The 11,779-nt window shown below is 46.5% G+C and overlaps 1 protein-coding gene across 3 annotated transcripts in view; it reads right to left on the bottom strand.

Moving 5' to 3' along the window:
• Positions 1-10,667, bottom strand: part of fam184aa (family with sequence similarity 184 member Aa) — a 37,439-nt gene extending 26,772 nt beyond the window's left edge. For 2 of the 3 annotated variants that reach the window (XM_042108573.1, XM_042108574.1), the window contains exons 1-8: positions 9,975-10,665; positions 8,024-8,878; positions 7,564-7,699; positions 6,315-6,496; positions 4,992-5,177; positions 3,719-3,841; positions 1,838-1,999; positions 1,159-1,280 (exon numbers count right to left, since the gene is read on the bottom strand). In XM_042108573.1, coding sequence (XP_041964507.1) covers positions 1,159-1,280; positions 1,838-1,999; positions 3,719-3,841; positions 4,992-5,177; positions 6,315-6,496; positions 7,564-7,699; positions 8,024-8,878; positions 9,975-10,154 — 1,946 coding nt within the window. In that variant the 5' untranslated portion in view covers positions 10,155-10,665. Of the gene's footprint in view, positions 1-1,158; positions 1,281-1,837; positions 2,000-3,718; positions 3,842-4,991; positions 5,178-6,314; positions 6,497-7,563; positions 7,700-8,023; positions 8,879-9,974 lie in introns of all 3 variants that reach the window. The other variant, XM_042108575.1, reaches the window with a different exon arrangement.
• Positions 10,668-11,779: the final 1,112 nt, after the last annotated feature.

Below are 11,779 nucleotides of genomic sequence, written 5' to 3'. Positions count from 1 at the left end.
CACTTCCAGAGTACCATACTGTTCGAGATATCGAGAGCTCAGCACACACACACACACATACACACACACACACACACATAGGTTAATGTACTCAGTTCTGTATGAGATGGTGAGAGGGAGGAGGTTAGTGTATTCAGTTCTGCATGAGTGAAATGCACAGGTACTTATTCATCGTTCGCTTGAGAGGGACAGTGAAAGTGTGTGAGATTGAGTGAAAGCAACGGAATTTAACAATGAGGAGCAGGAAAGTGATAAACGAGCAGACGGCTTCAAAACATGACACTGTGAGTGTGTGTGTGTGTGTGTGTGTGTGTGTGTGGGTGTGTGTGGCAGAGAGATGGAAAGCATGTGTGTGACACTAAAACCACCAAATGACAGAAGTGAGAGGGTGTGTGTGAGAGAGAAAGAGAGAAGGAGAGCAAAAGCACAACATGAAAGAGTGCGAGACAGCAACAGCCCCAACATGAAAGAGTGTGAAGACGTACACGCAGCAGAAAGACCGCGTGAGACAGACTGAGCGCAAAGTGTGTGTGCGGGAGCGTGCGGATATCACAACGTGTCAGAGCGGAGTAGAGCGGCATGGCAGCGCGTCGGCGAGTCCCGGCGCTCTAAAGTTCAGCACCAGGAAGTGTCAGTAATTACACTGCCTCGGAAAATTCAATATCAACCCACTGTGGTGCTAATTAGCATATGCTAATCCCCCTGGACAACTCCTTTATAGGATTTGTCATGGATTGTGCAGCGGCGAGAGAGAGCACACACAGAGATGATGATGTGCTATTTAAGAGCTCCCAAGAGGAGAGAAGAGGAGGGGAGGAAAGAAGAGGGGGAGAGGAGAGGAGAGGAGAGGGAGAGGAGAGGAGAGGAGAGAACAGGAGATGGAGAGTAGAGTAGAGGAGAGGAGAGGGGGAGAGGAGAGGAGAGGAGAAGAGAGGAGAGGAGGAGCGGAGAGGAGAAGAGAGGAGAAGAGAGGAGAGGAGAAGAGGAGTGGAGAGGAGGAGAGGAGAAAGAGGAGAGGAGAGGAGAGAGAGAAGAGTAGAGTAGAGGAGAGGAGAAGAGAGGAGAAGAGAGGAGAGGGGAAGAGAGGAGAGAACAGGAGATGGAGAGTAGAGTAGAGTAGAGGACAGGAGAGGAGAAGAGAGGAGAGGAAAGACACACCTCAGAGCGGCTGTCCACTTCATGTCCAGGTCTTCGGCCATTTTGTCCATCTTCTGCTTCTCCTCGGTCTTGATGGAGATGACCTTGGCATCATGTTGTTGTTTCTGTGTCTCAATCTCCTCCTGTGTGTTGTGCATGGGTTGTGCATTCGTATGTGTGTGTGTGTGTAGGTTGGAGTGTGTATATATTTGTTAATATGTTTATATGTGTGTGTGCAGAGAGGAGTGTGTGTGCATGTGTGTGTTTGTGTGTTTGGGTGTGTGTGTATTAGGTGTGGGAGAAAGGCAAGCAAAAGAGCAGAATGAGTCACGACCACAGTGTACAGAGCACAGTCAAAACCACGGCACTCGTAACAAAATGGAGTCCACTGAGAGAGGCTGTCTCCATTTTAGAGTGCCAAGACCCCGAGAAAAGGAACAATAGCATCCGCTCGGGTCGCCTCAGAAGCTGCGTGTGGACTCATTTCTCTGTTAATTACTCTGCCAGGGTGGCTAATCCATTTCCCAGGCCTAGCACACTTCAAACAGCCCCGACTCATTGATGTTTTTATCGCCAGTCAAAGCACACGCGGAGACAAGTCATTTTGTGCATTAATTGTTCTACAAAATAATAAATAAAAATCCCCCCAGTGGGATTAACAAAGAAATGTGCTGATTTGTGCTGAGTCACCCATTCTCACCTGGAGGTCCGTGAGCATGTTGCTGGTCTCCCTGACGCGGGACCGGGTGGCATCCAGCTCCATCAGCAGCTTCTCTTGCGTCTCCTTCAGACAGCAGATGTGGCCCTGGGCGGACTGCAGATTGAGCTCGCCGTCCTTCACCAGCTCCTGCAGGTGAGACACCTGACAGACGGAGAGATGAGTGGGTGTTGAGCGAAGATTGAAAGATCAATGCAGATCCACAATGCAACACGTGCTGTAGGTGTGGGGCGCCTTGATATTGACTTGTCAGACATTGCTTAGGCAGCTTAATGTCTGCCAAATTGAAGTCTTTTGTGGGTTTGTGTAAATGATTCAAATTCGGATAGCCAGTGAAATGTTAGGAGGAAGAATAAGTAGCAGTCGAGGTAATCAGATCAAAAATTAAGCAAAAATATATTACATTGATCATTTCTGTGCTCAATTTCAAAATCTCACGGTCACTTTACAAATAACTGTTTCTCTTGCACACAGATGACAGGCCATTAAGTCTCAAAGAGGAAACGGAGTCAGGGCATCAGTCATACTAAAAATAATATATTTTCTGTCACTTCCTACTTGTAGATATCAAAGCTTTAGTCAAAGCCTTTCGTTTTAGTGACATGAAAAGAACAACATAACGGGACACAGGCATGAGCCCTTAGGTATCAAGACAGCATTCAAGACAAGCCATTAAGCGTTCACATAAGATTAGGTGAAGCACTGTGTGAACTAAGCATTTCTGAAAAGCCAGCAAGTGTTCTGACTGATGGCCCTAGTTATGCAATTTGCACTGGCCTCTGGGTTCAGCACAAAAAAGTTGTCACCACAGTACTTTGCTTGATGCAGCGGCAAACCAGCATTGCGTGGTGCAAGCCATTGGAAGTGATAGATATTTAGAGAGCACTGGTATCGTTTACGCATTATAAGACCCACTATACAAGGGTCTGTGAATAGCCTGTGGAGTGCTATGAGAGGTTTTCTGAGAAGCCTTAAAGTAAGACAATGTAGGAAATGTCCTATATTTCAACATACTGTGTAGCCATTTAACATTAAGGGGGTATCCAATTTGTCTAAAATAGATGGTCCTACTCACGACAACAATGCCACGTAGTACAATACCACAAATTCCAGGTGCATATTGCCAGGAACTCCATTTCCCTTATTCTAAGACAGTGTAGCATCAAAATGTGTTTGAAGCTGTTATTGTAAGGTAACTACATTGCATTGCTTATTTATTACCGGTATCTCATGTTTTATGTTGATTGACTGAATTTTTGGTGGCTACTTGTTGTGAACCAAATTGCTCCTTGGGGACATTAAAATATATTCCAATCCTATCCAATCCAATCCAATTAATGGACTGAGTTCTATGAGGGCGCTTTCACACCTAGCTCTTTAACTCGGAACATGGAGCGTTTCCCCCAAAGATCGGTTTGATTGGGTATATGTGAAAGCAGCAATCACACTCTGTTTCATAAAACAAAACAAACAGACGGAGATCGCTTGGAGGAGGTGTTCGTGGCCCGTTTCCAATCGAATACTAGAGCGGTTCCAAGCGGTTCCAATCGAATACTAGAGCGGTTCCAAGCGGTTCCAATCGAATACTAGAGCGGTTCGGTGTAGCGGAACACACGAAAACGGAAGAGAGTGGGAGAAGCCTAGACATTGGACTGGCATACACACACACACACACACACACGCACATATGGAGCTCTTAATACGTTAAATGTGGGGCTAAGTGTGAGGGTGACTGCGGGATAGTGTCTTCAGCTGTCAAATGTGACCAATCAAGGAACAGTTTAATATGTTTGTTATATCATTTGTTCCAATATAAATGCTGCCATGTGCCAGCTCCCCGAGTTCTATGAGACTGTTCCTTGCCTCCTGGTTGGCGATGCTGAGTTTGGCGTTGAGCTCCTCGCGGAGGTTCTCCAGCTGCTGCTGCAGGTGGTTCCGCTGCTCCTCCAACGACATGCGTCGGATCTCATACTGCTGCCCCATGTCCTGCCAGGACCAAAACAAAACCACACGGCATCATCAACAACAACAACACCAACAACAACAACAACACCAACAACAGCACTGCATCAACAATAACAGCACTGCATCAACAACAACAGAACCGCATCAACAACAACAGCACCTCATCAACAATAACAATAACAGCACGGCATCAAAACCGGCATTGCAGCAACAACTACACAGACTCAGTCCTAACAACACATCCACATAAGGATGACTGATGTCTGCTCTCTCTCTGGGTTTTCATTGATTTTCTATGGGCAACAGTGACCGCAGTGTAACAGGACATTCTGCTGGATTTCCCGTTGTCGTTGGAAAACAGGTGGTTACCAACAAATGCACAGAGTTTGGTTGCATGTGAAAGACTAAATGTGTCAATGTGTGGGGTAGGCTGAGAGATCCTGTCTTAAAACAGAAGCCTGTCGATTAGACAGGCAGAGGACTCATCTGAGAATGATTGGTGTTTACAACTCAAGTTGATGACTGATGTGTGTCATGGCAACAATGTTAATCTTTCTCACAAGCGCACTTATTGTGCAGATGACTGCAAACAGTAATCAATAGAAGCTCAGCAAACATTAATCATTCTAAGCGTAACTTACAGGCAGAGCCATAATATTGTGTGTCTTCTAACAGCTTGTAACTGCTCTGTATTTCAGTGGCTTCTAACACTTTTGCTTTTTTTCCACATAAAGCCTTCAGAGCGATCTCAGCAGCTCAGCAAATGAGCGGTCTCTTGGGTTAATTAGCTGAGCTCTTACTATCAAGCTGGCACATCTATCTGTATAATTTATCTGGAAACAGGGCAATATATACAGATTCATTTTGTGTTAATATACCCTCAACAAACTGTTGAAATGTGAGATATTAGTAGCTATTTCAAAAAATGTATTCACAAACATATGACTTATAACATGACTGTAGGCTAAGGCTGTCTGTTCCAGAAGTAATCTGCTTGTTCCCTGATCCATTATTGCAACCATTATTAAAACCAAACATTAAACTAAACCATAGCAATCTATTTGCATTCCTCATTCCCAATACAATTTGTACTGAAAACTCAATCAACCAATCAATCAAACAATCAGTGAGTAAATCAATCAGTGCATGGCGCACGGCTGTGTGTACTGACAGCGATCCTCTGGTTCTTCTCCCTCTCTGCGGCGTTGCGCGCGCTCTCCTGCATGGCGATGTGTTTCTCCGTCAGCACGTCGAGCGCCTGCGCCTGCGTCTCCTTCAGACGCTCCACCTCCTCCTCGTACTTGGCCTTCACCTGCGCAAGCTCCGACTCGTACTTCTGCTTCTCCTCCATCAGGGTCTGGACAGGGCCGAGAGGAGTGGCAGACACAGAGGTGGATTTAAATGCAGAGTGAGCTATTTCTGTGCTGCATCTAGGAGTGACTTGTACGTGCAGCATTAAGAATGAAAGCATGAAAATGCACTTCAAATATCCTATTCTTACTAAAAACTCATCATCATTTTATAGAAAAGGAATATCTGACCAGGTATGCTATCAGTTCAAGCCATTTTTTCATTTTTAGATCTGGGAAAATGGCCCACAAAAAGGTCTTCTATACCGGTATTTGAAATCTTAAGCTGTTCTTCAGCACAAATGGTTTTATTATTGGGTATTTTAATACTAAGCGGTACTGTCCGTGGTACTGAATTTGTTAAAGACATAGCTCCTAATTTCCATCATCTGACACAAACTGAATGTCGCAGACGGACTGATCTCAATCAGAAGGGGCTTTGGGAGGGGGTGCGGTGGTTTAATCTTGGTTAATGCTGTGGGTAAGGCGGCTGGAAGCAGGGCTTGGGGAAAAGGATGGAGGGGATATGGGCGGCTGGGTCTGTGATTTGAATGAGAAGACCCAGACGGAGAAGAGGCACGGGCCAGGAGACTGACTGGGTAGATGTGTGGGGGTAAGAGAGGGAGGCACGGAGAAGGAGAAGAAAGAGGAAGAGGAGGATGGAGGAGAGGGAGGAGGAAGGGGAGGAAGCAGAGGATGGAGAGAGGGAGGAAGAGAGGGAGGAAGAGGAGGAGGATGGAGGAGAGGGAGGAGGAAGGGGAGGAGGAGGAGGAGGAGGAGGAAGAGAGGGAGGAAGAGGAGGAGGAGGAGGAGCAGAGGATGGAGAAAGAGGTGGAAGAGAGGGAGGAAGAGGAGAAGCTGGAGGAGGGAGAGAAGGATGGAGGAGGAGGGAGAGGAAGAGGAGGATGGAGGAGAGGGAGGAGGAAGGGGAGGAGGAGGAGGAGGAAGAGAGGGAGGAGGAGGAGGAGGGAGAGGAAGAGGAGGATGGAGTGGGTTTTTTGAGTAGCGTGGTGGATGCGCAGCTCTATTTGTGTGTGTGTGTGTGTGTGTGTGTGTGTGTGCGTGTGCGTGTGCGTGTGTGTGTGTGCATCTGTGTGTGTGTGTGTGTGTCTGTGTGTGTGTGTGTGTGTGTGTGTGTGTCCTACTTTCTCCAGCGCCTGGATCTGCTGCCGCTGCTGCTCGTCCACGCTCTTGCTGTGCGTCTGCAGCTGCTCCCTCTCGTGCTCCAGCTCCACGATGCGCTCACGCAGCCGGCTCTGCTCGGACTCCAGGTCCCGCAGCGTGGCCTCCTGGCTCATCTGCGCCGCCTGCAGCGACCCGATCTGACCTGGGCAGAACCAAAGACATGGCCGCTCCGTGGGCTTAGAGGGATCCAAAACAATAATGAGTGACTCTTCCAAACCGACTTTTCGACTTATTACACCCGACACTCACAAGGAAATATGTTATGAGCAGCAGCCCAAAGCTTGTCAAGGAACTGATAATAGATGAAACAGGCATCGGGGGGTTGGCTTAAGGGAATCAATAAAAAATGAATGACTTCCAAAAGCTATGAGGAGAAAGAAGAATATTCCTTGCTTTCTCTCACTGACACTGACATGAAAACCTGTTTTATATGAAACCTCCTTATAATAACTAATACATGCCCCTGATGGTAGATTGGGTAGCCCAGCTGCTCAATAACTATAGCTTTTTCACATGCACCTGATGGTAGATTAGATTGGTAGTCCAGCTGCTAAATAACTATAGCTTTTTCACATGCACCTGATGATTAGATTGGGTAGTCCAGCTGCTAAATAACTATAGCTTTTTCACATGCACCTGATGGTAGATTAGATTGGGTAGTCCAGCTGCTAAATAACTATAGCTTTTTTACATGCACCTGATGGTAGATTAGATTGGGTAGCCCAGCTGCTAAATAACTATAGCTTTTTCACATGCACCTGATGGTAGATTAGATTGGGTAGTCCAGCTGCTAAATAACTATAGCTTTTTCACATGCACCTGATGGTAGATTAGATTGGGTAGTCCAGCTGCTAAATAACTATAGCTTTTTCACATGCACCTGATGGTAGATTAGATTGGGTAGTCCAGCTGCTAAATAACTATAGCTTTTTCACATGCACCTGATGGTAGATTGGGTAGCCCAGCTGCTGTGGCTCCAGCTCCACAACCCTTCTGCTAACATACCAGCTCCAGTAGCTTTGGAATAGAGTGTGAGCTACTAAATGATAACCAACCAATCAAACACACAAACAGGCAGCTACAGGAAAATGCCAATGTGTCCTTTGCTACACCTAAGCACACTTAATTGCCTTTGTGTATGAAATGCGATGTATAAATAAAATGGCCTTGCCTTGTGGACATGAGCATATAGGGGTTTAGGCAACTCACTGGCTTTGTGGAGGATCTCAGTGGCCTGCTGTTGCACGCGCTCCCGGCTGGACTCCAGCTCGTACTCGGTGTCCTTCAGCTGCATCACCCAGATCTCCCCGTCCTGGATGGCCTCCTCCAGCTGCTTGTGCAGCTCCTGAGACACATGCACAAGGTCTCAGCAATTTTACCACATCTCCCTCGACAGCACCGTCAACACTGCAGTTTGTAGGAATATAAATATCATTTCACCCAAGACCTCTGGTTTCTTCTGTGAGGTGTGTTGATGATGATTAATGGTTATAACTAAACAGAATGTCCTCAAACAGTGCATCAGGACGTCTGAGGTCTGTGAGAGTGTATAGTACATTCTGTATACTGGTGTATAGTGAATACTACTGCATATTTTGTTTATAGTATAGCCTACCATACTATGCTATAAAGTAACACCATCAAATGAAATGACAGCACGTAGTTTCACCTTTATTGTGCACTCAGCGCTGTTCATATTGGCTTGCAGTCTGTTTGTCTTGTCTCTGTTCTCCCTAGAATCCTCCTGAGCTCTCTGGAGCTCCGCGCGCAGCTTTCCCAGAGTCCTTTGCAGGGCAGCCTCCTGCACCTGGAACTCCTTGCGGAGCTCCACCTCAGTCCGCTTCCAGGCCAGGAGGTTCTCGGTGGTGAGCTGCTGCGTGCGTCTCATGGCCTCCAGCTCGCGCTCGTAGAAGGCCTGGGCTTTGGTGAGCTTGGCCTCGTACTCCTCCACCAAGCGCACCTTCTCCTGGGTGAGCTCCTCCACGCGCTCCATGAGGTCCTCCACCTCGGCTCGGTGCAATTCCGCCAGCTTCTCCTGGTCCAGAGTGGAGGAGGCGGTCTGGTTCTGCTGGCTCTGCAGCAGCTCCTGCACCTCCTGCCGTTGCGCGGCCTTGAGCTCCTCGATGGCGCGGCGTTTCTCCTGCTCAAACTGCGCCTGCACTTGGCCGAAGGCGCGCAGCTTCTCCTCGAAGTCGTGGCGCATTTCCTCCACCTCGCGCGACATGCTGACCACGCGCTGCGTGTGCTGCGCCTCCGTGCACAGCTGGGTGTCCTCCATGCGCTGCCGGTACATCTCGAACTCGGCCAGCGCCTGCCGTTTCATGTGTTCGTGCAGCTCGACCGACTCCTCCAGCGACTGCAGGCGCCGCTTGAGGTCGGCCTCGTCTCCCATCTTGCTTTTGTATTGCAGGATCTTCTCGCGCGTCTCCGACAGGATGTGCTGCACCTCATCCTCGTGGGCCTCCTTTAGGGACTGGATGGCGTCCTCGTGCTCGTCGTTTTTGGTGTTGAGTGCATAAATGACCTAGAGGAATCAACAGGCAGAGTCTGTGACTGAAAGGACACATTTTGTGTAGCACAGCGGCACATCAACAAACAACACGCTACTGTTTGCATGGCTTAAAATCGCTCTTTACTCACTCATAATAATAAGTAACAATAGGCAGAGTACACTAACCTTATATGTAATTGTGAAACACCACTGTAAGACATCTCCGTGGTACTGCTGATACAAGTCTCAAGAGATGTCTGACCATCTTAAATCTGAAGGGACCACCTAAACCGCTCTACTTTTAAGCTCCAAGCCAAATGAAGCTTACGCGCTTGGAAACCTTCATCTTGCATATCTTACATTTTGTTTTTGAAGACAGAGAGGGAGAGAGCCTCTATTCCCTAGTGGCGACTTAACCTACTTTATTTACTGATGTGCTCATTAGCGGATTCGGATTGATGAACTTGGATCTCAGTTATATAAGCAGATTAAGCTGTTGACACCCACAACTGTCACAGTGATCTCCAAAAGTCGTGATCTCAGCATACAGTTCTGTTCTGGTATTTACAAAAAAACTGTTTCACATGTGCCATCCAGCTATACACTCATAGATATTCTAATGTAAAACGTGTGGGTGTATCAAAACATTATGTTAATGGAATGGAGTGATTTGGCCCCCGCAGGCATTTAAAAATCGATGAAGATACGTGAGGCTAAATGATTGGAGTGAATTCAAGCCAGACTAAACAAATAAAAGGTCTCAATTTTGTTATAGGCCCTATATGTTTAAAAACTGATGGTGCCAGTAGGTAAACAAGAGTATGCGCCAATTGATGTACAGTTGGACTTGTTGTGGGGTCGGTATTTAATAGAAGCATTACAGAGAGGGTAGCTTCCCCACAGCGTCTAGTCAACAGCCCATTGCAAAACTGCGAGTTTTTGGATGTCATTATGACTGAATGAAATGTAAAAAAGAATAGCCTATATAAACGTACACAGAGATGGCCTTCATTTTGTATGAAGTAGCCTTTGAATAAAGAATCAAAGAAAACAGGTAGCGTAACACTGGTGCGACACCTTGCACGATCAAAGCAGCATCCTCGGATAGGCGCAGACTTCAGCTACTAACCTTAGTCAGTTGTGCAATCTTTTTGCTCATTTTCAGATGCAGGTCTTGCGTGTACTCCATGGTAAGAGCAGTTTCGTAAAACAAATTCGACGACGATGCAGGATTATTCCCTAATCCAGTGGTTGAAGGGGGGTTGCTAGAAGCAGGACTATACTGCTGCCAGCCCGTGCCCGTCGCCATCTTCGCATCCACCGTGCTGTCACAACAGACAGCTAAAGATGCCTTTGAACGAGGTTACGTTCTGTCATCAGGCATAGTGTCCAGCTGGTAAAACTGCCCTTAAACGCTGTTTCAACCCATGTAACAGCCGTGTTTCTTTCCGCGCTACTCCCCGTTCCGCGTCTTGCACTACCAAGCCCGGTGGTCGCTCGATTGCATGTCAGACAGAAGATGCTCTAGTATGCTCCCCCGGTGAATCATAAATAATTTACTTCCAAGGATGAAAACCCTGACGAGTGTCCGGGAAGCGTTCTCCTGGATGCCAACTGCAGCGACTATAAGCGCTAAATGTGGGGTTGACCAAAATATCACAGCTTCAGCAGTGAGCACCGGGTTGCGTAGAATGAACAGATAGAGCAAAAACAGATCCGCTAAATGTAGAGACCTGCTCCAGGGTAACAACTAAGCCCAACGCTCTGGATTCTGGAAATGGCATTTCTATGGTCTCGCATCTTGGTTACTGACGTCATTGCTCCGGTGGGACTGTAGCCCGAGCAACTGGGCTGGCTTTGAAAGATCACGTCTGTCAGTTCAGTGCTGTGGCATTTCTGTGACTTTTCATGAGATGATTACAATATGAGATGTTTTTGCCCATTTATCCCGTTTCATGAAGGCCTAATTATTTACTCTAAATATACTTAGATATGTTGTAATTTGTGGATTTATTGTATGATATTGGAAATGGTTGTAAAGTCGTGTAAAATCGAGTTTGAATGTGAATGTGATCACTGAGATCTGTATGGGGAAAAAACAGCAAGGCAAGCATTCTTTATCAGTGCTCCCAATATTTTATTGGAATAGAATGCCATCTACTGGTGTTTCACTGTACTTCAAAGTTCACTAAACGTTTAGAAAACAAATACATTACTGTAAGCCCACATAGGAAAAAAAAACAATGACCCCACTCCATTTCCTTTTTACATATTGTGCCTTAAATGCACTCTCATTCATTCCATATAAAATATGTTGGACAAAAAGGTTTGCAAAAAACACCCTGTCTGCATGTGATCCACAAAAATCATGTTCATTCATTAATATTAATGGCACTGCTCACCCCTGACCTAGTTACATCAAAGTATGTGGTGAATATGATGTCACACAAAGAACATAACCCCAAACACAAACTTGATTAAGTATGGATAATTAGGCTAAACACCCATGGCACAATAAGTATAGGCAGGAGCTTATGTCCACACCCTCTGAACAATTGTATTTGGAGAAGGTGGAGTATGTGAATTTAATACCCTATAGTCTTTTTTGCACTGTTGCCAGCCAGTTGTTTTTACATTTTACGGGTGAGGCAAACGTGTAATAGAGAACACGGAAACGTGTTTGAGCCAGTGTGAAATTCCCCCAGCAAGCACCATTGCAATGTCAAGAGAACAGAAATGTTGTCATACACTTACAGTGTATATTATGGATGTGGGTGTAGGCCTATATTGCGCCTCCTTACAAAACCCATAAGTATAGGCTGGCCTGGGCGTACCGCGTGTTCAATAGGCTAGGCTACTGCCAATCATCCAGGACAGCTGTCATATCCATGCATACTTTGCCAACACACGTCCCCACATGCTTTAGGCTAGTTG

The sequence above is a fragment of the Alosa sapidissima genome, chromosome 1, assembly GCF_018492685.1.
Source record: "Alosa sapidissima isolate fAloSap1 chromosome 1, fAloSap1.pri, whole genome shotgun sequence".
Taxonomy (NCBI): Eukaryota; Metazoa; Chordata; class Actinopteri; order Clupeiformes; family Clupeidae; genus Alosa; species Alosa sapidissima.
The sequence above is the reverse complement of the archived record's forward strand: the minus strand, read 5'-3'. Positions and strand labels throughout refer to the sequence as shown.